The sequence below is a fragment of the Pelodiscus sinensis genome, chromosome 8, assembly GCF_049634645.1.
Source record: "Pelodiscus sinensis isolate JC-2024 chromosome 8, ASM4963464v1, whole genome shotgun sequence".
Lineage (NCBI taxonomy): Eukaryota > Metazoa > Chordata > Testudines > Trionychidae > Pelodiscus > Pelodiscus sinensis.
Genome location: NC_134718.1, coordinates 5,015,951 through 5,041,665, shown reverse-complemented (window position 1 = coordinate 5,041,665; position 25,715 = coordinate 5,015,951). Strand labels below are relative to the sequence as shown.

Genomic DNA, 25,715 nt, shown 5'->3' with positions numbered 1-25,715 from the left:
CTGGAGTCTGATTTTTGATCACCTATTTGTAACAAAAAAAAGCATGCGCTTAAAATAGTGACACATCTTTTTGTTAGCATGGTGCTCTGAGTCTTTTATAGCATGTGCGTTTCCGCCTCTCATGTCCAGTGGTTCCAGCCACAGTGATGGTGGGGGGAAAAGGGGCCCCCCATGCTTTAGGTAAAACCAAATTCTTAAGAAGATTCTCTGAGAGACATTTGATGCTTCAGCAGAATTTATTTTAATCACATGAGCATCAGGAAAGAAATTGACAAGATCTGTGCTCAGGGTTCAATTTAGCTCCCTGCTCCCCCAATCTGTGTTTAGATAGTAACAGACACACCCTAGAATCACAGAGAGGGCTGGTATTCTCACCCGCTGAATTCCTTAAGGATGCTTAAAAGCGGTTGTGCTCCGGAAGGATTTGCCTGGACGATGATCTTGATTCTGAGCGGGTTGGTTGTTACCCCACCGTGCCATGGACCTCGCAGAGTTTGGAGGGGTCGGCCTTCTCCACCGCACGGTAGCTACAGGTCGCCTGATCAAAGATACTTTCACATTTCTCTTTGTTGTAGCCGGTAGGGGTGGCAACACTGTTGTTGGGAAGGACAAAGCGAACAGAAGGGTGTGAGAGCCGTCCAGATACACACAGATACAGCAAATATGGGGTCTGGCTCCGTATTTGGTTACGCGGGGTTTCTGCCAGCCTCAGTTCCCCGAATGAGCAGTGGGTTATGCTGCAGCAGTTGAGTGGAGAATCGGGCCTGGAGGCTGCAGATCTCAAGCTTTCAAGGTGGGCCAGTGGTAATTATGGAAATTGTTACTGTGTTAGACGTGTCCTAGCCTGATGCTATTTCATGAGGCTTCTTGGAACTCGAATTGAGCTACTCTGAGCTCTAACAAATATTTGCCCTTTTAATCATCTCTGGCAAACCAAGAGCAAAGGTCCATTTTATTTTATGACCACATAACAACAGCCAGGCTGGGTCAGACCAAAGGTCCATCTAGCCCGGTGTCCTGTCTGGTGCCTCAGAGGGAGTGAACAGAACAGGGAATCCTCATATAATCCCTCTCCTGTCATCTGTTTCCAGCCTCTGACAAACCACAGCTCGGGACACCATGCCTACCCATCCTGGCTAATACGTATTGAAGGATCTAACCTCCATGAATTTATCCAAGTCTTTTTTTTTTTTTTAACCCTGTTGAAGTCCTAGTCATCACCACATCCTCTGGAAAGGAGTTCCACAGGTTAACTGTGCGCTGAGGGACGAAGAAAACTGCAAGGGAGTTTCTGGGAGAACTCGGCCCCTCCCCCCCACCCAGTGTTAAATTCTGGCATTCAGAGCACTTGAGCCTTCCCTTCAAGGTTTGTGAGCAGTTGTTATGGCTCTCAACACTGCTAAATTTCTGTGCCTCACTGGACAAGGGAAGGGAGCTAGTTACCCGTATGTACTGTGCTTCACTGGGGCTGGTGAGGGTTAATGAGCAACAAATCTCGCTTTACTCTGACGGTTGGCTCCTACCTGAGGGACCTGCTGGAGAAAATTATTTTTCAGTTGAAGAGGGAGCAGTCAGGGTGTTACTTAAACAGGCATGTTCAACCCACAGGGCGGGGAACAACCCATCCACCCACGTCAGAGAGAGAGGGATCTCAGGAGAGGGGAGCCTCTAATAGAAGTGCCGCTATTCTAGCTTGGTGCTGATCTCGGGAGAACAAGAAATAGTCAGTCAATGAGAGCTGGAGCTGAGACTGAGGCTGCAGAAGGGGCTGTACAGCTTGGCGGGGCTGCAGAGGCATCGCATGGTGTGATGGGAGATGGCGCCGGTAAAACGCCATCTGGAAGGACCTTCTGGGCATCTCGTTGGCCGAGGGTGGGAGCTCGGAGGAGAGAGACCCTTCATTAACAGGCTGGAGGGAATCTCTCGTCCCTGAAATCACACTTTGATTTCCTTTGCGCTGTACTTCTGGGCTGGAGACCTGTAATGTGGGAAGTCTACAAGCTGGAGGCGGGAAAGAGATGGAGGCAGGGTGTCTGGAAACTGGATCAAAAGTTGTCTTTGTGTAGACGTATCTGGTGCAAAAGCTCTGCCGTGTAGGAAGGGAGAGCGTTTTTAGCTGGCTTAAAGGAGATGTAGGATGTTGTGAAGACCAGGACTTTAACAGGGCTCAAAAAAGAACTAGAGAAATGTGTGGAGGTTAGTCCCTCGATGGCTATTAGCCAGGATGGGTAGGGGTGGTGTCCTTCACCTGTTTTAATTCCTGAATTGAAGTTCTGAGGCGAGATCTTGCAGCTTTATCCTCTGCTCACAGTCATCCTTGGCTGCTTTTCTGGGATAGAACAATCATCCTGATCTTCCCTGTGTCTGCTTGGAGGTTGTATTAAGTACAGTAAGCTAAGGCGGTATGTTAAGAAAAAGCAGCCCTGGTCCAGCAGCATTCATGTGTGGGAACCGTCCATTTAAAGGCAAATGAAGCTACCCATGAAGCTGCCACTTTGAAGTAACCTCCACCCCTTGCTGTCTCTATCTGATATTTGCATTTGCTTATCAGATAGTCGACTAGTCCTTAACATCCCTAGTTCTGAGCCGGGCTTTGACCCTGAGAATGGAGGTGGATACAAAGGCCGGGGAGGCCACGTCTACATTAGGAGATGACTCCGAATTTACTAAGTTCGACTACTGGGCACCTGATTTTACAAATTTGAACTTCTGTAGTCTGGGGCAGGCTCCGTTCATGTGGATGCGCTACCTCAGACTCAGAGCCCCAGGAAGCACCCTGAGGTGCTGTGGGAGGACTTCCCAGAGGCCAATTAATTCAAATTCACACTGGAGTGTCCCCACAAACACTATTTTGGTCTTCCAAGTTTGGGAACTGGTGTTATTCCTCACAAAAGGCAGGACTGTGGCACTTGAATTCCTTCTGAAATAATGGGCTTGGTAGTGTGGACGCGTTTACAGATTCAACCTGGGGTTAGGGGTGGTTGTTTCGGGTGCTAGTGTAGACCAGGCCTGAGATTTGAGGACTATCATGTTTTGTTTTGAGGAGGAGCCAACACATCCCTCCTCGTTTTCTGGGCTGAAGCAGTCCCCCCTACTTCCCTCAGGCACTGATAGGAGAGGTGGGCACAAGCAACCCGCCAGAAGCAAAATCATGTCAGAGGCCCGATCTCTTCACCCGTCGGCAGGATGACGGCTGGCCCGCCGTGTGCTGCGTTGGGCCGGTGACATTCTCCAGGGTTGGCGCTGCTCGCAAGGGGAAGGCCTGGTGGTTCAGGAGTAAACCCACCTCCACAAAGGGCGTGGTGGCTACAGCAACCAGCTGTCGACTTTACAGAGCAGGAAAGGGTTGATTTTGTCCCTCACCAGATAGGTGCAGAGACTCTCTTCGTAAACCTCCTCGCAATTCTCTCGGTCGTAGTCAGCAGGGATGGGAGTTCTGCCCGGGGGAAAGCACAAACAGCAAGGTGAGAGCAGCACAGGGGCTGGTTCATCTGCCTCCCCCCCGCCCCCCAAGCCGGGGAGAAAAGCCCCTGAGGCCGCTATAACCTCTCATGGTGCCAGAGTCAGAGCTGCCCTTGGGCCTTGAGACTTCTCTTCTCTTCCCCTTCCTACTTCCCTCCCCTCAGAGGCAAATGGCTTTCCCGTGCCTAATTCAGTTGTGTAAATGAAACTCCTCTGCCCCCTCACCCCACCCTGTGTGGCAGGTGCTGCCGGGGGCGTGCTGGGGGGGCCTGCCCACGCTGGCTGAGGACAAGTTCACTGCAGCAGGTTGGGGCCAGGCCCAGTTTAGGGTCCGTCCTGGCTGAGAGGAGTGGGGGGAAGGCAGAGGAAAGGGGGCAAGAGGCCCAGAAGGAAAGGAGGCTGGGCGCAGCTCCCCCAAAAGGCGGCTCTGGAGCAGAGCCTCAGGGAAAGGACAGGATCAAGCAGTAGAGCTGTATTCTGCAGGGTTTTCTAGGGTGTGTGTATAATAGACTAGAAGGTTTACCCTGTATGGGCTAAGGCGTGGAGAAGGGGCCATGAAGGCTTCTCCCTGGATTCCACCTGGGTTCAGAGGGGGCACATGACAAGGTGGCCTGGGAGCAGCATGGTCTGCATGGTGGCCGGTAGCTGCTCCCAGGGTGGCAGCAAGTGTGGTGTTGGTTAGCCTTGCTCCCCAGGATTGGAGCACTTGCTGCCCCTGTGGTCATTTCTGAGTATAACCGTCCCTGCTATCACACCCCTCCCTTTCCGTTGGCTGTGAAACAGTCGCTTTCCACACACACCCCATTGTCCTGGCACCACCAAACCCGGACCTTGCTGAAAGTTCTGAGAGTCCTAGAGCTGGAAGAGTCCTCAGGAGGTCATCAAGTCCAGCCCCCTACCCAAGGCAGATGAGGAAGCTGCCTACCAAATTTGGTGTTCCTAGCTCTTATTGTTTAGGAGGAGGTCTTGAAGAAATGACTCACGGACAGGCAGACAAACTCTAAAATCCATAGATGTACACACACCACGAAGAGTGTTTGTCTTAATTTAAAAAATGGATTTTTTTTAATGTTTTTTCACTCACATGTTGCAACAGGAAACCATTTCTCGGTCGCAAATACAGCGAAGGCAATAGTCAGTGTACCAGTAGATATTAAAGGCATGCGTCTCGCTATCCCAACGGCAGCCTGGATAGATGAAACATGATACAACTTGTGGGAATACAGAATTAAAAAGGATGAGTAGTCCTGTGGCATCTTAGAGACTAACCAAAATAAATAGTGTTATGAGCTTTCAGAGGCAAAACCCACTTCATGTGAGTTGGAGTGGAAATAATGGAAACCAAGATCTATATAACAGCAAAAAAGGTGCCTGTCAATTGTAGGACCTGTGTTAATGGGGCTAATTAAGTGGGCTGGATGTGTCTCATTCATAGCTTTTGATGTGCAAATGTGAGTGTTAAAGGTAGGGGAAGTTGGCTTTATAGTGCATTAACTAGTTGATGTCTTTATTCAAGCTCATAGTAACAGAGTGAAATTTGTAGATAAATTGCAGTTCTGTAGCCTCACTCTGTAATTAATACAGCTACCTCTTCAGAATTAAAAATGTATACTAGGGACTTCATGGCTCAAACTCAAATTTTGTGCCAAAATCTGGATGTAAATTGCCTGGTAAGAATTTCCTGGCCCTCACTAGCTCTTCTCAGAAAGGTCTCCTCCTGCAGAGATGTCCACCTAGGCCTGCTTAGCAGCAAATAGGAGGTTTGTTAAAGTGTGGCATGGTATAATTGCCTGATGGAGCCCTCCACTAACTCCAGCACCAGCCCCTTTTGGCCCACAAGTTTCCCTGTGTCTAGGGATCCCTGGCTGCCAAAGCAGCAGTTGTAGGCAGTCTACGCAAATTGGAGTAGTCTTTGGGCTGCTCTAATGTATGTGAGGACTTAACCCTGAGCTAATTCGCCTCCAATCAGAGGTGGCTAGTAGCTCACTTTTGTCCCATCCATCGTGAAACGGAGCAGGAGCTCCTCTGGCTGGTTGGTTGGGCTTAAAGATCTTGGGCTTCTGCCTTGTGTCTACGGTTGCTGTCCATCTCCAGGACTGCACAGCACTGTGGGTTGACTCCAGTTAATATGGGGATTGTTAGTACCAGTTAGCCAAGCTCAGATCCTGAACCAGCTCCCCTGACGACCTTCCATTAAAACCGAGTGAGAGAAATGTTTGCCTTGATGTTCTCCATCCTTCCCAGAGCGGATTTATTACCTGGCCCTCATTCCATCCTATAATTTTACACACACCCAGTCCGCTCTCCCCACCAACAGAGACTAGAATGGCGAAAACCCGACTGGCCATGGATTCTATTGTAAGTGACTGTGACCAGGCTGAACATGGAAGAGGTGAGGATTTACAGTTCTTACCTTTGTCGGTTACTTGCCTAGGTACGAGGTTTTTATGAAAACACTGGGCACTGGATAAGGTCATTGGAATGAGAAAGGCCAGCTGGAGGTGTAAGAAGTACATCTGCGTAAGAGATAGAATCATAGAACACTAGAACTGGAAGAGACCTTGAGAGGTCAAGTCCAGTCCTCTGCCCTCATGGCAGGACCAAGCACCATCTAGACCATCCCTGATAGATGTCTATCTAGCCTGTTCTTAAATATCTCCAGTAATGGAGACCCCACCACCTCCCTATGCAATTTATTCCAGTGTTTAACCACCCTGGCAGATAGGAAGTTTTTTCCTAATGTCCAACCTAAACCTCCCTTGCTGCAGTTTAAGCCCATTACTTCTTGTCCTGTCCTCAGAGGCCAAGGAGAACAATTTTTCTCCTGCCTCCTTGTGACACCCTTTTAGATACCTGAAAACCGCTATCATGTCCCCCCTCAATCTTCTCCTTGCCAAATTTAAGAAGCCCAATTCTTTAAGTTTTCCTTCATAGGTCATGGTCTCTAGACCTTTAATCATTCTTGTTGCTCTTCTCTGGGCCTTCTCCCATTTCTCCACATCTTTCTTGAAATGTGAGGCCCAGAACTGGACACAATACTCCAACGGAGGTCTAATCAGCGCAGAGTTGAGTGGAAGAATGTCTTCTCGTGTCTTGCTCACAACACTCCTGTTAATGCATCCCAAAACCATGTTGCATCATCAAGAAGCATCATCATAATTAGAAGCTAACTGATAGTTAACGTGAAATGAACCAGGTGTTGCCTCTTCCACCTACAACATCCATGACTAGATCTCTGTTTCCTCAAATACGCTGGTCATGAAACTCATCATCCACTGGTGGGACGACGCTGATGTCAAGTCCGATTAGAAACAGACCTATTCAGTGTAGTCCTTGAATCTCCCATCAGTAGGAACACCATTCAAAAGAAAACCAGGGAGTTCAGTGATGCTAATGCACTCATATTATGGATGAGGATTTAAATGCTTAAAGGGCAAGAATTTAAATTTAGGGGTACACAGCAGCCCTACCTCTGTGTGAAAATGTTATTAAGGCATAAAGGGAAGTAGGATGGTTAAGGATTAGGGCGCAACTCTGGGATGTGGGGGAACCTGAGACATGGAAGTTGGTCCAAGGGAAGAGCGTATCAATATAGAGTGAAATGCAACGAGGTAAGAGAAGTGGCCAGAATGGATAAGGCAAAATGGTTAGAGGAGCAGTGTGAAGATATGGAGTGGTATTACAGCAGTAAGACCAGGGAGGTGTATAAAAGGATTAGGAATATTAATAGGAAGTGGCAGTCGAAGAAGATGACGGTCAAAGACGAGAACGACAAAGTGCTCGTGAACAAGGAGAAGGTTGTACAGTGATGGACGAGATATTGTACCAATCGGTACAAAGCACAGTTGGACCAGAATGTCTCAGAGAGACTGATTGAAGAATTGAAAGAGATATCACCGCCAAGCATTGAGAGCGAGACCGATATTTTCAAGGAGGAAATAGAAAGAGCAGTGAAAGGACTAAAGAACAACAAGAGCTCTGGAAATGATAACATCACGGGAGAGGATGATCAAATACGATGGAGAAAGTATGATTCAGGAAATACACTGACTATGTAAGAAGGGAAGGCACCGAAGGAATGGACAAGATCTGTGTTAGTGACAATGCACAAGAAAGGAAGCGTGTTGGAGTGCAAGAGCTACAGAACGATTGCCCTAACAAATCATCTAGGCAAGGTGCTGATGATGATACTGACGGAGAGATTGAGATGCAGATAGAAGAACATCTAGTGGATGAGCAAGTGGGATTCAGACAAGATAGAAGTACCATACAGCAGATATTGGCACTAAGATTGATGGCGGAGAAAGCTCAACGAAAGAACAAAAACATCTACAAGTGCTTCGTCAGTTTATCAGAAGGCATTTGACAGTATAGATCAGAAAGTGACTTGGGTGGTGTTGGAGTCATATAGGCTATGTCTAGACTGCAGGCTTCTTTCGAAAGAGCCTCTTTCGAAAGATCGCGTCTAGACTGCAGGCGGATCTTTCGAAAGAGAAATCTGCTTTTTCGAAAGAGAGCACCCAGCAAGTCTGGATGCTCTCTTTCGAAGATGGCCTCTTTACATTGAAGAACGCCTTCTTTCGAAAGAGGAACTTTTGAAAGAAGGCGTTCTTCCTCGTGAAATGAGGTTTACCGCCATCGAAAGAAAAGCCGCGTTCTTTCGAAATAATTTCGAAAGAACGCGGCTTGAGTCTGGACGCAGGGGAAGTTTTTTCGGGAAAAGGCTACTTTCCCGAAAAACCCCCTGAGTCTGGACACGGCCATAGAGTGGAAAGCAGACTGATACGGTTGTTGAAAGAGATGCGGATCTACGGTTGTTGAAGGATATACAGTTGTTCAACGATAATGCGGTGGCAGCGATGAGAATGTGTAGAGAGTTGGGAAGTTGGTTTAGAATGAGTAGAGGTATGAGACAAGGAGATCTGATATTGCTGAGTATCTTCATCACGCACCAAGAGAGAGCTATGAACAAGATCAAGGAAGAGGTGGAAGGGATACCAGTACACAGGATAAGAATTAACAATTTGAGGTTTGCGGATGATATGGTTATCATCGAGGAAGATGCAAAGAAGTTAGCAAGAATGGTGTAGCTTCTAAATGAGGAAAAGAAGCAGTATGGATTGATTATGAATATTGATAAAATGAAAACAATGGTATTTGTAGATACGGAAGTAGGAAGAAAGTTCAATGTAGATGGGATTGAACTAGAGAACGTAGAGAAGTTCACGTATTTTGGGAGCAACATGACATGATCTAGACTGTAATAAGGAAATAGCGACTAGAATAGCTAAAGCAAGAGTGAGCTTGAAGGCGATGGATAAGATACGGAAAAGCAAAGTGATTAGATTAGGAATGAAGCTGAGCATCTTGAAAACATATGTATTTAGCAGCATGTTGTACGGATGTGAGACATGGGTGATACGGAAAGATTCGAAGAGAAGGATATTGGCGTTCGAGAGGAGTTGTTATAGAAAGATCCTGAGAATAGGATGGATGAAGAAGGTCACCAACGAGGAATTGTATAGGGAGATACAGCCGACAGAGAACCCACTGCAGAAGGTTATACAACGGAAGTTACAGCTATTCGGGCATCTCTGCAGAATGAATGATGAGCAAAAAGTGAAGACCCTCGTATTCGGCATGATGGATGGTCCGAGTAGGAGAGGCAGACCCCACAGAGAATGGGTAGATGATCTAGTAGATTGGTGCGGAGCTGGTCTACAGAAACTAAGCCACTGCGCACTGGACAGGGAAATATGGAAGGAAATAGTGAGGGAGGCATCCGACACCAACGGGCGTTGAGCCCATGGTGGTTGATGATGATGAGTTGAATTTCCTGCTTCACCACAGAATTCCTGTGTGAATGTGGGCACATCATTTCATCTTTCTGTGCCTCAGTTTCCCACTAGTAAAATGGGAATAATAGCACATTCCTGTGTCACGAGCAACGTGAGGATAAATAATTTAAAGACTAGAAAGGAGTTCCAGTACCGTGGGTAAGGTAGTACCTACGACCAAATCCAATTTTGTCCAAGATTTTCAATTCTACAGTTAGGTCCCTTAATTTATAGTCGGGGTCCTTCATCAGAACTTCAAATCAGAACACTGACTCGGTGGCAGCTTCTGTTGAAGAAAATGGCATCATTATTACTTATAGCCACGGCTGAATTTGATCCAGTATGTGCAAAGCATGGTACTGAATTATTACTGGGGGTGCTGCTTTGAACTTCCTACCTTTTACCTTTAAAAGTTTTTTAAATTCTCACTCCAACAGCCAGCGATTGTGTGAATGTGTCCTTAGCAGCCAGGACCCTGGAAAAGTTTAAGCAGACACACCCAGTCCTGAAGACCATAACAGATGCTTAAAAAGAAAAACTTGATTTTTACAGGTGGCTGGCATCTGTGGCTCCCTCGACTTCTGTTACAAATTCTCAGCGCCTCTGAATTCAGGCTGTCGGTGAACTCTGGTGCAAGAAGTAAACGTTAATCGTGCTTGATGGTGTCTTCTAGATTTGTGGGTCCCTGTCTACCAAGAAGTGCATAGAAATCACCCAACAGAGAGCCAAATAAACAGTCCATGAGGTGGTCCATGATTTTCATCCTATCTGCTGATTCAAAACCGTGACCCAGAGACAGAAAGCATATTTGTTACATGCACACCAAGATATGAGCTTAACTCAGGGTGGCAGTCCCACTAGTGACTTTTACATTCATGTTCAGGGCCAAATTCTCCTGTCTCTTCTATGGTTACAATTTCCATTGAAGACTGTGGGCATTCTAGATGTATAATCAAAGGCAGACTTTGACCCCTTGTTTTCCAACCAACCTTGCTTTAGTGACCTGGAGTAAATATGCCCCAGAGATAAATATAGACTTCTCTTTGAATAACCAGCCATGTAATTAGCCCCGTATGGCCTTCTAAATCAATTGTTGAAGATTCAGAGCTACTTTCAGCATCCACATTTCTCCCAAGCTTTATCAAGTTGCAAACAAACAAAATACCAACAGCAGCAAACACTTTTTAAACTCATTGGTAAGAGAGCACATACATCAGATTTCACTAAACCCATATTACAACATTAAAAATAAATAGCAAGCTATGTCTCCCATCATACCTTTAAAATCTGGTGTGCACACTTTGACTTCCCTCTGAAGTGTTTCTCTCCCAAAGAGCACGGGGGTGTGTTTGCAGGGTCTACTTCAAGGACTTGCCTTCTTCCCACACCCAGCGCTCATCAGACGTCTGAATATTAACCCACGCTTGGATAAAATTGCTTCTCTTTGCGCTCAAAGGTGGAGCAACTTCTCTTCAAGATTCAGAGGCAATTTGAGTCTCTAGTAACAGTGGTGAGGGAAAACCTTTACACCGATAAGACTCTTTTTATTTTTTCCACACTCGCATCCAAGAACAGCAGCCAAAAGTCAGAATCAAGGTAGGAAAAAAATCAGAGGTGGCAGTTTCATGATTTGATACAAGGTTCAATTAGATGTTCTTCTAAAAGGGTATTACAAAGAGGTGGGAAGAAAAGTATTCTTCTTGGCCTCTGATGCGAGGAGAAGAAGCAATGGGCTTCAGTTGCAGCAAGGGAGGTTTAGGTTGCACATTAGGAAAAATTTCCTATCCGTGAGGTTGTTTAAACACTGGAATAAGTTGCCTAGGAAGGTTGCGGAATCTCCATCACTGGAGATATTTACGAGCAGGTTAGACACACACCTGTCAGGGATGATCCAGATGGTGCTTGGTCCTGCTGTGAGGGCAGGGGATGGGATTCGATGACCTCTCGTGGTCTCTTCCCGTTCTAGTGTTCTATGATTCTATGTTTGCTCCCAGACTAAGCACAAGAGGAGAGAGGGGTCGCTGTTGCTGAATTCCTGTTGCAGTCTGGAATCACCCAGTGTGTCAAGGGGGTGTGGAGTTTGAGGACTCCTTGCGATGAGCTAGCTGTGAATTTCACATCCTGCCCTTTGTTTCTGACCCATCCCAACCTGCACCTTCTGGGTTTGGGGTTTAGATTTAGACTGTAACAAAGCCACTGTCTCTCTTAATAATCATTGTTCAACCTTCTAGTCCCCTGTCACTTCCCATCATATCACCAAAACCCGACACCTCCCTCCCGGCTAAGTAAGCAGGGGAGCTGTACGTCCTCTCCCACTTGCGTGTACTTCATGCCATCAGTTCATTCATACCCTGCTGCTTCCATAACCATTAGGCCTGCCCACCACTGGCACATCAATCTCCTTTGGTTACCATCTGTGTTCAGGAAACATTCTCTTCCCTCAGGCACTGGTCATCAATTGATCTCCCTGCACATACCAGACTGTCCTGTCCTGATCCTCTTGTCTAGCTTGCCGGCCCACGGCATTTCTCAGGTGGGTGGAATGTTTTCACTTTGATGTTTTGCCCTACCTGCCCTCTGGTGCAGTGTTATGCTCTCAGCTCTTCCCTTTCAGGGGAATGCCTAAACTTCCGCTTTCTGGTTTGCAGTGATTATAAACTGGGCTCTCCTTTAAGAACCTAAATTTTGAGTGTAAGTGGTTCCCTTTAATCGATGTCTTGGATTTTGTGTTCACTGAGGCATCTAAATGACCCACTTCTCTGGCTCTGGAGGAAGAGTCTTCTTCAAACAACCCATTGAAGAGGTCTTTCTTATAGTCAAGGCAGAATTTCTTGGAAGTTTCCTGCTGTCAGTTTGTTCTTTGGATTAATGGCCCTGAGGTCTTGTAAGCATCCTCTGAATTCAGAACTACTCGGCTCTCTAAGAAGAGGTTTTAATTTTTTTGTCCTTGTGTTTTGATGACTAACTTGCGAATGTATCTCTTGGTTTTCCCATCCTTCATCTGATGAGGTTCAACAAGGACAAGTGTAGCGTTCTGCCCTTGGAACGGAAGAATCCCAAGCATTGTTACAGGCTGGGGACCGACTGGCTAAGCAGCAGTAGGACGGAAAAGGACCTGGGGGTTACAGTGGATGAGAAGTAGGATATGAGTCAATATTGTGTCTTTGTAGCCAAGAGCGTTAATGGCATTTTGGGGTGCATTAGGAGGAGCATTGCCAGCAGATCCAGAGAAGAGATTATTCCCCTTCATTTGGCTCTGGTGAGGCCACAGCTGGAGTGTTGCATCCAGTTCTGGGCCCCCCACTATAGAAAGGATGTGGACACATTGGAGAGGGTCCAGCGGAGGGCGACCAAAATGATGAGGAGGCTGGAGCACATGAATTACAAGAAGAGACTGAGGGATTTGGGTTTGTTCAGTCTGCAGAAGAGCAGAGTGAGGGGGGATTTGAGAGCAGCCTTCAACTACCGGAAGGGGGGTTCCCAAGAGGATGGAGAGAGGCTGTTCTCAGTGCGAGCAGATGGCCCCGCCCCTTGTAGGCATGCAGAGCTAGATCCTCCACTCACCTTGTCCAGAGCCCTCTTCCCCCCCTCGGCCTCCTGCAGATGGGGATTGTCCGTTCCCCTCCCCTCTCCGTCTGAATCCCATTGTGGGCAGGTATGTCATGGGCTGACCCAAAGCCATTGAAATCCATAGAAACCTCCCCCGTCTTCAATGGCCATTGGTTCAGGCCTTGGACGTAGCACGGTTCAGATCGTTGGGCAGTCTAAAGCACGGACCTAGGAGTCGGGGGCCCTGCGCTCCGTTTCCAGCTGCCCCGCAGACTCCCTTGCGTGATCGTGGGCAAATCCCTTGGGTCCGGATCCTCAAGGTATTTAGGCATCTAGCTCCCCCTGAAATCAGTGGGCAGCCCATGCTCCGGGCAGCATTAACCCTCTGACTGCTGGAAGACGGAGGTGGGCCATTCCCAACTGCCCTGTTGTGTTCAGACCACTGTCTGAGACAGGAAACTCAGCAAGACGGGCCCTGGCCTCAACCCAGTGTGGAGGCTCTTATGTTCTTAAATACCTTTAAGGAGCCAGGCCTCAGCCTCTCTGTGCCTCAGTTTTCCCCTCTGAACACTGGGGAAAATAGCCCCCCCACTCTACCTCTCACAGGTTTTGTGGACATATTTATGACCTCTGAGGGCTCGTATTTTTAATATTGTGAAAAGATCTGTTCCGAGACAGAGGGTAGCGCCTCCACCTGGTTCTGCTTCTTCACAATCACCCCCCAGGACCACCTTCCCTTTTGCCCTTGGACTGATCTTTTCAACAGAGCACTGGGCATCGCACAACGTCACAGCTAGGACAAGGGCCAGGAGGCAGCCCAGGAAATGTTTCTATGAGACAGGGAGAGGACTCGTGGTGGTGATGAAAGGGTTGGCAGCTAACCTCATGGACTAGAAGATCCAGTGATTAGCACAACAGGTTTCTCTAGTGCAAACCAGGCCTTCGTTCTGGAGTTAAAAATGACATTTACACACACACAGCCACGTCAGGTGCCAGCACTAGCTGTGAGTTAAACACCCTGGGCTATTGTTCCTCTGACCTGCCATACCGAGACCTCTCCAACCCAAACGCAAACACCAGCCATTCACTGTTCACACAATATGGCAGGCGGGCGAGATCCAAGACGGATTTATTATTCTAGAACCAGGTGCGCCGTCCGTCTTTGGAAGAATGCCCACTTGGTGTTGGCATTCAAAGGTCACTGAGAGGGATGTTAAGAGGAACACAGCCTCCGAAGGGTTGCCGTGTTCATCTGTCACTTTAGAAACAACAGGGAGTCCTGTGGCCCCTTAGAGTATGTCTACACTACAGCATTTCGTCGGAAAAACGACTGTTTTTTCAACAAAACTTGAGGAACGTCCACACTGCGATTGTGTTCTTCCAGGATTGGTGATCTTCTTTCTATGAGGAGGAAGCCTTTTTCCGAAAGAGCTCTTTCACAAAAAGGTGCGTGTGAATGGGGAAGAGGGAGTTCTTTCGGAAGAAGAGGAAAGAGGAAAAGCACAGGTGCCCTTTGGTCATTCCATCCATAGCAATCACAGCTGACACACAAGAGAGCGTCCATTCAGTGTGGACGCTTTCTTTTGAAAAAGCAGATCACTTTTTCAATGCACTTTTGCAGTGGGGTCGCTCTCTTTCGGAAGACGTTTTTCCAGAAGATCTCTTCCAAAAAAAGCTTCTTCTGAACGAAGCCAGCAGCCTTAGAGACGAACCAAAATATTTATAGTAGCGTGAGCTTGCGTGGGCACAACCCACTTCCTCAGATGATGAGCTAGAGAGGAATCTCAGGAAACAGGTTCGCAGTGGTGGGCATCGGAAGGTTCTACTGGGATTAGCGAGACAAGATGAGTGAGGTGATATTGGACCAGCCTTTGTTGGTGAGCGAGACCCACTTTTGAGAATTCCTCAGGTCTGGGAAAGGTCCTTGGAGTGTCCCAGCTAAATACAAGATTGAACTTGTCCTAGTATAAGTAGTTCCTCTTTTGAAGGGACCCTTCAAGGTAGAGGGGTCTGTGAGTACACCAGGGGCATGACCACGCGAGGGAATTATTTTGAAGTAACTTATTTCAATATTCAGGACTATGTAGCACTTTAAAGACTAACAAGATGGTTTATTAGATGATGAGCTTTCGTGGGCCAGACCCACTTCCTTCACTATTTGATCTGAGGAAGTGGGTCTGACCCACGAAAGCTCATCATCTAATAAACCATCTTGTTAGTCTTTAAAGTGCTACATAGTCCTGTATTGTCTCAGCTACACCAGACTAACACGGCTACTTTTCTATCATTTCAATATCATGCTTCCTGAAACAATAATTTTGAAATAGCGTGCGCATGCTACGGGGAAACCTTGAAATGAGTCCAAGGCAGGCTACCTTAATGTGGGCGCACTGCCTCGACTTAGAGCCCCAGGAAGCACTGGGGAGGAATTAGTTATTTCAAAATAGTGGGATCGGAGCGTCCATGCTACTGCTATTCCGAAATAGCTGTTTTGAAATAAGCGTTATTCCTCACCGAAAGCAGGAGTTATTCTTTCAAAATAACTAGCCCCTTATTTCAAAATAACGGGCTTTGTAGTGTGGCTTGTTATTTCAAAAGAAGGGGAGTAATTTCAAAATAACTCCCCAATGTAGTCCAGGGCCTCTAGGACAAACAGGGAAGTTAGTGGGTTACAAATTGTTGCAATAAGCCCTAAATCCAGTGCCTTTATTTAGACCATGGTTTTTAGTGTCTAGCCGAATAATAAATCGACGCCCCAAGGCTCTCTTTGGAAGGTGCTGTGTACGTTTCCTTTAAGGCTGAGACCTGATTGGTCAGATATAGAGGCATCGCTTTGTGAAATAGTCTGACAGCTCCCGCCCTCCTCTCCAGACGACATGCACAAAAGGGCCCTGTAAGAACCTGGCAGAGAGCCAAAGCAAAGCACTCAGGGTATGTCTAGACAACATGCCTTTGCCAACAAAGGCATGTAAATTAGACTACCCGACATAGTCAACGAAGCAGGGATTTAAACATCCCCCGCTTCGTTAAAATAAAAATGGCCACCTCTTTGTGCCGGCTCAGCTGATTGTCGGCACAGCGCAGTAGTCAAGACGTGGATTGGTCGACAGGGAAAGCCGTTGTCGACTGATCCCTTATGCCTTGTGAAACGAGGTTTACAGGATTGATCAACAATGGCTTTCCCTGTCGACTGATCCACGCCTTGACTGCCGCGCTGTGCCGACAATCAGCTGAGCCGGCACAATGCGACGGCCATTTTTATTTTAATGACGCGGGGGATATTTAAATCCCCGATTCATTGACTATGTCGATATGTCTAATTTACATGCCTCTGTCGGCAGAGGCATATAGCCTAGACATAACCCTCAGAGAGAAAATAAGGCAGGGGGATTTAAAAATTCAGAGCAATGTCACATGCCTGATCGTAGAGAATTTTAAGAAAGTTATTTGAAATGGGCAATATATTATGATTTCTTCCTTGACTGGGTTTCCTCTTGTTTCTGCAGATTACAGGAACCTGGAGTCTGATTTTTTTTATAGCCCATTGATATAAAAAAAGCATACACTTAAAATAGTGACATCTTTTTTGTTAGCATAGTTATCTGAGTCTTTTATAGCATGTGTGCTTTCTCTTCATGTGTCCAGTGGTTCCAGCACAGTGATGGAACCCTCATGCTTTAGGTTAAATCAAATTCTTAAGAAGATTCTCTGAGAGACCTTTGATGCTTCAACAGAGTTTATTTTATTCACATGATCATCGGGAAAGAAATTGACAAGATCTGTATTCAGGGTTCAATTTAGCTCCCCCCCCCCCCCATAGTAATAGACACACCCTAGAATCACAGAAAGAGCTGGTATTCTCACCCGCTGAATTGCTTAAGGATGCTTAAAAGCGACTGTGCTCTGGAGGGATTTGCCCGGATGATGATCTTGATTCTGAGCCGGTCAGTGGTTAGCCCACCATGCCATAGACCTCGCAGAGTTTGGAGGGGTCGGCCTTCTCCACCACGCGGTAGCTACAAGTCTCCTGGTTGAAGATACTTTCGCATTTCTCTTTGTCGTAGTCGGTAGGGGTGGCAACGCTGTTGTTGGGAAGGACAAAGCGAACAGAAGGGTGTGAGAGCCGTCCGGATACACAGAGATACAGCAACATGGGGTCTGGCTCCCCAGTTGGTTACGCAGGGTTTCTGCCAGCCTCAGTTTCCCAAATGAGCAGTGGGTTATGCTGCAGCAGTTGAGTGGGGAATCGGGCCTGGAGCCCCTTATAGGCTGCAGATCTCAAGCTTTCAAGGTTGGCCAGTGGCAGTTATAGAACATAAAAACGGCCAGATGGGGTCAGACCAAAGGTTTATCCAGCCCAGTGTCCTGTCTGCCAACAGCGGCCAAGGCCAGGTGTCCCAGAGGGAATGAACTGAACAGGTAATGATCAAGCGATCTCTCTCCTGCCATCCATCTCCACTCTCTGACAAACAGAGACTGGGGACACCATTCCTTACCCATCCTGGCTAAGAGCCACGCATGGTCTTAACCTCCATGAATTTATCTAGTTCTCTTTTAAACCCTGTGATGAAAATTGTTACTGTGTTAGACGTGTCCTAGCCTGATGCTATTTCATGAGGCTTTGTGGAACTCGAATTGAGCTACTCTGAGCTCTAACACACGTTTGTCCGTTTAATCATCTCTGGCAAACCAAGAGCAAAAGTCCATTTTATTTTATGACCACATAAGAACGGTCAGACGGGGTCCGACCAAAGAGCCACCCAGCCCAGTGTCCTGTCTGCCCACAGTGCCCAATGTCAGGTGCCTCAGATGGAGCGAACAGAATAGGGACTCATTACATGATCCCTCCCCTGTCCTCCATTTCCAGCCTCTGACAAACCACAGCTCGGGACACCATTCCTACCCATCCTTCCTAATAAGTATTGAGGGATCTAACCTCCGTGAATTTATCTAAGTCTTTTTTGAACCCTGTTAAAGTTCTAGTCTTCACCTCATCCTCTGGCAAGGAGTTCCACAGGTTAACTGTGTGCTGCAGGATGAAGAAAACTGGAAGCGAGTGTCATTTCTGGGAGAACCACTCTCCCAAGTGTTAAATTCTGGCATTAGGAGCACTTACGGCTTCCCTGCAAGGTTTGTGGGCCATTGTTATGGCTCTCAACACTGCCAAATGTCTGTGCCTCACTGGACAAGGGAAGGGAGCTAGTTCCCGTATGTACCGCTCTTCATGGGCTGGTGAGGGTTAATCAGCAATCTGAAAATAAATCCGCTTCTAGGTGTTAATTATCACGGGGGTAGAACTGCAGAGCTAGGAGCCAGCACCCTGGAATAACGTTAGAGGGACGTCTAGAAATGCCCTGTGTGGAATGTATAGCGAGTGAGATGGGATGTTCCCCTGCTGTAGCCACAGAGGGTTGTTAACAGGTGGGCTAGTTGCTTCCTCCGCCACGGTTAACTGTCGGGACACGGCCAGCTGACCCAGGAAGGCAGCTGATGAGGCGAGGGGAGGCTGCTAGCAAGGCTGGGAGTTCTGGAGACGGGACGTCTCAGCAGGGCCCTGCAGGGGTGTTGAACTTCTGGAGAGAGCTGGGGTGCGGGGGTCTGGAGGGTGCTGTGGGCCGGTGGAGAAGGAAGCAGCATAGGGCAAAAGCAAGGGAGTGTCAGGAGCAGGTCCTGGCAGTGTAAACCCAGCGATCCTGAGCAGGACCCATCGATGCAGGACAGGGCCTGACTTCTGCTACCATGCTCGGAAAGCCTCCTTGAAGAAGGGGGTAGGAGCACTGAGGCTGGGGCTGATGACCCTGTATAGGGGCACTGGCGTTTGAGCTTGTAGGACACTCGGGCCCCGGAAGGGGTGTGATTATAAGAGGTCTGGTGTTAGGCAGTCCTGAGGCAGAGCTGCTGCAGGGCCACGTACAACTGCGACGGGATGGGCTGGCTGTGAAGTCACCCACAAGCACACAACTCCCCCACCCCCAAAGAAATCAGAGCGTCTGGGGGCAGGAAAAGACACTGGGTATTTCTTTGGCACTCACAGGCTGCAGCACCCCAGGCTCTCCTTGGTACAGGAACAGCTGTAGCAATCCGCAGTGCGCCATTCGGAATTGAATGGGTGTAGCACGCCGGTCTTGTCGAGGCAGCCTGGAAGGCCAAGGGGACAAACCGCTTACAATTGTTTCTCCGGTCTGGGTTTGAGCTTTGCGTGTTTAATAGGAGGCTGGAGAGCAGTTTGTTTGTTCTAAGTCTTACAGAGCACCTGCGAGATGGATACATATCAGACCCATTTCACAGCACGTAATGTAAAGAAGAGGAGACAGACCAATGTCAGATGCTGGACGGATTAGAATCCTAGAATGGAAGGGACCTCGAGAGGTTGTCGGGTCCAGTCTCCTGCCCTCCCAGCAGGACCAAGCGCCAAGTAGGAGACTTCGAGGATTGTAGATGAAGAGGGATGGTTTGGAAAGCTCATCTCCTCTCAGATCCCCCTGAATCAAATTCTGGGCACCCATTTCTAAGGCCTGAGCTAAAGCCCATTGAAGTCAATGGACAAATCGCTGTTGTTTTCGGTGGCCATTGATTCAATCCCTAGTACATTTCCAATGTGGGTGATTAAGGCATTCGCTTGGCACTCAGGAGATGTGAGTTCAGTTCCCAGCTCTTCCAGAGTTTCCCTGTGTAATCCACAATAGGTCAATTATCCCTCTCTGCTTCCGTTCCTTACTTGGAAAATGGGAATTACTTCAGCCTCGGGAAGGTCATGTTTCATTCGGGGTCATTTTCCTTCCCTCGCAGTGGAGGTGTGAAGACAATTAGGCTATGTCTACACTCGCAGCATCTTGCGCGAGTAATATGCAAATGAGGCTACACGTGGAATATCGCCGAGCCTCATTTGCATACCTAATGAGCCACCATTTTTTTCCGAAGAGGCTCTTGCGCAAGATGGAGCGTCTACACGGCCCCTTCTTGCGCAAGAAAAACCCTCTTGCGCAACGCCGTTCTTCCTGAAAAGTAATGAGTGTAACGGCGTTGCGCAAGAGGGTTTTTCTTGCGCAAGAAGGGGCCGTGTAGACGCTCCTTCTTGCGCAAGAGCCGCTTCGGAAAAAAATGGTGGCTCGTTAGGTATGCAAATGAGGCTCGGCGATATTCCATGCTTAGCCTCATTTGCATATTACTCGCGCAAGAAGCAGCAAGTGTAGACATAGCCCTAGTGTTTGCAAAGCTCAGAGATACTAGGAAAATGGGAGCCCACCAGTAGATATTTTTCTAACAGCTCTATCAACATGGATTGTTGGCTTGGGTTTTTTTTGGGGGGGGAGGGGTTTGCGGGGGGGGTGGATGAAAAATCCCCACACTGAAAAATCAAAACTGTCTATGGGAAAAATTTCATCTTTGCCAAAACAATTGTGTTTTTTTGCTCCCATCTGGCCTGCTGGCCTGCGCTCTCCCCCTTCCTCCCCAGGGAACTATGACACGTCCCCCAGGGACCCTTAAGGATGCTACACTAGTGGCTTTGAGCAGCATCGGAGCTGCCCGGGGCTTTTTACAGTGACCCTCAGGATCGGTGATCCCCGCCCCCAGGCCCGAGCTTGGGCACGGAAGAGAAGGCAGCTGGCAGGATTTCTTACCCTTTGCATCCGAGTCGATGTTTTCCAGCCAGCACTGAGCATCACAAAGTGTCACGGAGACAGCAACAATAAGGAGGCCCCACACGTGCATCTATAAATGACAGATTCGGAGTCACTGGAAGGTTCATGCCTAAAAAAAAAACGCTTACTGGCGTAGACATAATCCGGACCCATCTCCTTACGGGTGAATAAATTCACAGAGGGAGAATACTCGGCAGCAAAGCACTTCAGTGCGTGCTTACTTTTAATTGAACTTCATTAGCATGATTAACCCTGTGGTTACTGGCTCTGCTGGATACAAGCCTTAGAATCAGCTGGAGGCTTTTTCTACAGTGGTGGATATCCCCAGCAGCCATGGTGGGTATGAACCTGATCTTCATATAATCAGTCCATTTGTTAGAGTAACGTTCCATCCTGTGCAGCTGGAGGATTTTGCTCCAGCCACATTGTTACTGTGTTTAGTTACGCCCAACCCTGCCCGACACACACACCACAATGTCAACTTTCAGTGCGTTTCAAGTCCACCGAGTATTGTTCCAGCCGCTGGCAATGCTTCAGAATTCCCCAAGAGAGCGTGTAACCCTCACACCTGCTGGGTGTTTGCTCTACAGCATTTGCAGAGAGCCAGCTGGCTCCTAACTCGAGCTGTAGAGACCCATGCACTGAGGTTCAGTTCCGCCTGGCGGGACAAGCCCAATAGCACTTGGCCATCTAATAAAAAACCAGCCTTGGACCGCTCCACACTGCCGCAATATCAAAACGATTTATGCTGCATTACGGTCGCTGCAGCAGGTTGGGAATAACAGCATATTGCCTAGGGGGCGTGCTTGCCATTTCGTTTCAGCCTGCCTAGGCGAAGAGCCATCGCTGTGCGTGGATGCCTTTCAGACAGCCCCAGGACTTGACGCATCTTTTGGCCCGTCTATATTACAGAAGTTTGGCCCAGTCCCCGTATCGGCATGTCACGTGACGTACAACGACAGTGAATCATGCCAGCCTCGGACCAAAACCCAGCTGACTTCAAGCCTCTTTGCATCAGGGACCATGGTGCAAAGGGGCCTTAATCTGGCTGCAAACGAGCAGCAGGGAATTTGGCAACAGGTGAACTTTCTGTGGGCCAAAAAAAGTCTGCAGCCGAATCTTGGGGGAGCTTCTTCCTCACACCAGCAGCCCCTCAGTTTGCACAGGGAGCCCGCTCTGGTTTCCCGGTGCTCCCCCTCCAGAAGTTGGGGGCAGAAAGAGAATCCAAGCCTGAGGCAGAAGCTGTCAGCTTCCATGCCTGCTTGAGTCTGGAAGGGCGACGCCTCTTGTCTGTCCCTCTTGTGTTCTAATCAGGCGGGATTTGATAGCCGTTTTAGGCTGTGCGCCTCCTGGTTCCATTTTAGAGGCTGGAGCCTGGGTAACTTCTCAGCACCTGAGCGAATTTAGTGCTAGTCAAACGAGGACTACATGGCCTTTGCTGAAATTGCCAAGAGTGGCCATTAACGGTGGTTCTGCAGGTGGAACCTCTCTAGTCCGGCACCCTCCGGACCTGACCTGTGCTGACCCAGAGAATTTGCTGAACCACTGGGCTCCAAGAAGACTTTTAGGGGTAGATTAGAGCTACATAACAGCACAGAACACTGAGAGCCAGGGTTGGTGGCTGTAAACAAACTTTATGAGGCTGCGGAAAACTTGGTGAAAGAAAGAAAGAAAGAAAGAAAGAAAGAAAGAAAGAAAGAAAGAAAGAAAGAAAGAAAGAAAGAAAGAAAGAAAGAAAGAAAGAAAGAAAGAAAGAAAGAAAGAAAGAAAGAAAGAAAGAAAGAAAGAAAGAAAGAAAGAAAGAAAGAAAGAAAGAAAGAAAGAAAGAAAATCAATCATGCTGGACCACGGAGGTTGGTGGACCAGATAGCGCCGGATTAGAGAGGTTCAACCTGTACTGCAGCCATTCTTCCACTCGGCACTGCATGGAGAATACAGCTGGTGTAATAAGTCACTGTACATAGTATTCTGGACAAATTTGGGTGCTTTCCACACCCAGTTATTTTACAGATGAATTATTCCAGTGGAGCCTCCCAGCATAGTTCACATAGGCGACCAGCAGCCATCAGGTAGTACTAGCAATTTGTGCTTCCCAATAGCCCAGGGATAGAGTGAAACTGGCGACCTAGAGAATACACCACCTTCGTTTTCATTGTGTCTTTATGTAGAGCTGGATACATGCACATCTCTCATGTGACCCGGTGGCTGGAGCCCGATGGTAATTTTGTTCTATATAAATGAGCCTTATTTAAATATGTCTAGTCTGCTAGGCCTTGGCTAGGGAAATCGGAAGTTGAATCACTGTGACTGCAGGTTGTATCAACTACAGTTCTCAGTCCATGAGCGTTTAGACGCCTGTCGAGGCAGCAGCGTTTGGCTTTTTGTTCTCATTTATAATATGAGCTAATCTGCCAGGAGCCAGCCTTTTAGATCCCTTTTCACGAGACAGAAGAGAGTGATTCGAAATATCCCGACACTAGGACTTTTAAGATGCTGTCAACAAAAAATCTGAAAATCAAAAATCAACCTGTGTCTGTGTGTGTGTGTCTCACGCATAGTGCCCGGCAGCTTTCTTTTAAACTCATTGCTGTTTTATAGTTAGTTTAAACTAAATTTGAGATCCCCTCAGATAAGGAAATATACACATTAGACCAGAATTTCTGCAGCAGCTGGGAAGCATCCCTTAGAAAATCCCAAATCGGTGCTGTGAAACAGCAGCGTGTCCCTCCAGTTCTTATGAGAAGAAAGATGTGTGTTGACTCACCATTCCACCACCGTGCGTCCCTTCCAAAGCACGCACCCAACCGGAAAAATGCCTTTGAATTGTTGTAGAACGTGGAGAGTCCGGAGACTGATCTCTTACAAAGCCGAGCCCAGCACAAACCCACCGGGAAACAATTCAATTGCCAATTGTGCGGGTTGGACTCACATATATAGGCATCGCTGAGATGTGGCCAATGTTTAACAAGAAGGTTGGGTTCAGAGTAGCACCCACCAGCTGGTCCTGCCCCTTTGCGGTGGTGCCGAAAGCCAAGAGGCAGTGGAACGGGTGCAAATGGACATGGTTTGGGATATCTTTGCTGGGATTCCAACATCCAGGCCTGTCGTGTTCCTGCAGGGCAAGTTTGTGGGCAGGCCAGGTTGGGCGGAGGACTTGGCTCCTTGCAGGTGAAAGAAAACAGAGGAAGAGGGAAGGGCTCTATGGTTCCTGTTCGCAAAGGGCACAGGGAGGGGTCAGGAAATGCAGCCTGATCTTGGTGTTTCCCTGGCTCACCCATCCCAGTTAGACAAATTGCAGGAACTGCCCCCTCAAAGGAAGGCGAAGGGGCCCACCGTTATACGGACAATGAATGTGCTTTACTGGAGACGCTGAAGGACTTTTGTCTGAGTTTATTTTATTCCGCTGAGTATAGTCAGTTATATCAATGCAGAGCCGGGGCGCGAACAGCCACTCCGGGTCCCCGGGCAGCAGAGGGGAGCCAGCTACATGCTCCTGGAATGAAAATCCACACTGAAAATCCCAGGGATGCTCGTGCCATCCACGCACTGAATAAACCAACCCCCCAAGGCACAGCCCCTCCAAGGGCCGTGGACCTGGTCTTCCACATGGTCCTGGGGTACGTCATGCGATCACTCCCAAATCTTGTCTTCTGTGATGGCTTTGTCCCACATTGGGCCTATGGCTGCATTCTCAAAGGAAGCTATAGCTCAGAGAAGGGCTTTAGGACAAATGCTCCCTCCCCTTATTTTGAACTCACAGGCTGCGGCAGGTTTTTTCATCTTTGAAACAGGATGTCCCATGAGGGTGGGATACTAAGAAAAGACTTTTATCCGGAACCAGTGCTAGCAGGAATCGACTGCAATGCCAGTCTTTTTCTTTTCTTTGCTGCCCTCGCAGGTAAAATAATAGTGGATCTGGGGGGTTTTCTCCCAAGGGTGATGAGCACTTGCAGCTTTTATTGACACTATTTGAAGCTGTGTGCTCCCAGCACGGGTACAAATCAGCCCCTTATATTTGTGTAGCATCAGTAGCAAGGTACCAGTGACAGCATGAAACACGGGCACTTCCCATGCTTGCAAAGTGTTCTCAGGAGTGGCCTTTCTGTGGAAGATTGCCTGTTGGCAGTGTGCTTATTTTACGCCACGTTGTTTGCTCAGGGCGTGGGGCCATACACAGAAGGAATGAAAATAGCTTTGAGGAAGGATTCTGCGGAATGATCTTAGATGGGTGGACACCGTACAAATGTTTAGTCTGGGATCGGCAGGACGGCGTTGCCAGGAAAGGTCACGGCGCCAGAGAGAAGCCACGTGGAGGTTTGTAGTCAATAGTTCTCAGGATTAGCAAGTGCGAGGGAGAATTCTTAGCCGTCTTTATCAGAGCCTGGCCTGCAGGGAACAGATTCACCTCTGAGGGGTGATATTTCTGTCTCTGAGCCGGTATCCGCGAGTGGGGAAGCCACTGGAACTATCCGGCTGTTCATAGCCGAGATCTGCCCATGCAAGGGCCAGTCAGGAACAGCGACTGGAGTGGGAGGACTGATTTATAGGGTGTCTCCACCAACAGCCCCAGGGTGAGATGGGAGCTGGGAAGAAGTCTTCGCTACTCCTTGCCCTTGCCATGGGTTGATGTTGGAGTCCTGCTGAAGATCAGCTCTGAGCTGAAGGCCAGAAAATAAATTCAAGTGCCATTTAGGGTTAGAGTTAGGGGTCTGCATCCAAAATACATTTCCTGTTCCTGTCTCCACGGCGTCACTCGGGCCTGTGGGCCCATTAAAGCTGTGCAGGCGGGCTCACAATTCAGGCAGCCGAAACTGAGATGAAAGGAAACCAGCAATCAATGAAAAACTTGCAAAAATGTTTCATGGATCTTTATCTGAACTGAGTCCCTGCCCTCTTGATCCTCACTAGTGAATAGGGTTATCAGGTGTCTGGTTTTTGCCTGGACAGTTCAGTTCCATCCAGTTTAAAAAAACCCAGAAAATACCGGACATGTAAAATATCCTGTATTTTCTGTTTTCCTCAGATCGAAGGCCAGCGGCATCTGCAAGGGTGGGGGGGAGTGAGGAGCACGGAAATTTAAAGGCGCAGTGACTTGACTTTTTTTTTTTTTTGCTTAACAACTTGGTCTCCTCCCTTTTTTTTTTTCTCAAAAAATTTTTTTCCTGGTGTTTGTTGTTGGGGTTGTGTGTGTGTGTGTGTGTGTGTGTGTGTGTGTGTGTGTGTG

At 48.0% G+C, this 25,715-nt stretch overlaps 1 protein-coding gene and 2 long non-coding RNA genes across 6 annotated transcripts in view; 1 reads left to right on the top strand and 2 right to left on the bottom strand.

The window, feature by feature from the left end:
- Window positions 1-25,715, top strand: part of LOC112544968 (uncharacterized) — a 40,464-nt gene that overhangs the window by 2,683 nt on the left and 12,066 nt on the right. Inside the window, exon 1 of one of the 3 annotated variants that reach the window (XR_012905758.1) lies at window positions 590-1,366. The exons of 1 other annotated variant lie outside the window; for it this stretch is intronic. This is a non-coding gene — a long non-coding RNA (uncharacterized LOC112544968). Of the gene's footprint in view, window positions 1-589; window positions 1,367-11,700; window positions 11,833-25,715 lie in introns of those variants that run through there. One more of the 3 variants, XR_012905760.1, reaches the window with a different exon arrangement.
- Window positions 467-11,285, bottom strand: LOC102461879 (uncharacterized). Its single transcript, XR_331676.4, has 5 exons — window positions 10,578-11,285; window positions 5,876-5,978; window positions 4,547-4,649; window positions 3,287-3,436; window positions 467-593 (listed from the first exon to the last, which is right to left on the bottom strand). It is a non-coding gene; the product is annotated as an uncharacterized LOC102461879 (long non-coding RNA).
- LOC102447164 (beta-microseminoprotein-like) lies at window positions 16,181-25,573 on the bottom strand. 2 transcript variants are annotated; one of them, XM_014571026.3, is made up of 4 exons: window positions 20,713-22,162; window positions 20,471-20,561; window positions 18,881-18,986; window positions 16,181-16,930 (listed from the first exon to the last, which is right to left on the bottom strand). In XM_014571026.3, exons 1-4 carry the CDS (start codon window positions 20,881-20,883, stop codon window positions 16,801-16,803), a joined length of 498 nt encoding a protein of 165 aa, XP_014426512.2. In that variant the 5' UTR covers window positions 20,884-22,162; the 3' UTR covers window positions 16,181-16,800. The 2 variants fall into 2 exon arrangements, with proteins under 2 accessions (XP_014426512.2, XP_014426514.2); XM_014571028.3 differs by lacking the exon at window positions 20,713-22,162 and adding an exon at window positions 23,256-25,573 and having other exon boundaries at window positions 16,182-16,930.

Coding starts and splice junctions, on each gene's coding strand:
- LOC102447164 (XM_014571026.3), bottom strand. CDS start 20,883: ATGGAACGTTACTCTAACAAATGGACTGATTATATGAAGATCAGGTTC. Junction 18,987..20,470: donor CATCGACTCGGATGCAAAGG/GTAAGAAATCCT, acceptor TTGGCCTTCCAG/GCTGCCTCGACAAGACCGGC. Junction 16,931..18,880: donor AGCCTGGGGTGCTGCAGCCT/GTGAGTGCCAAA, acceptor TCCCAACAACAG/CGTTGCCACCCCTACCGACT.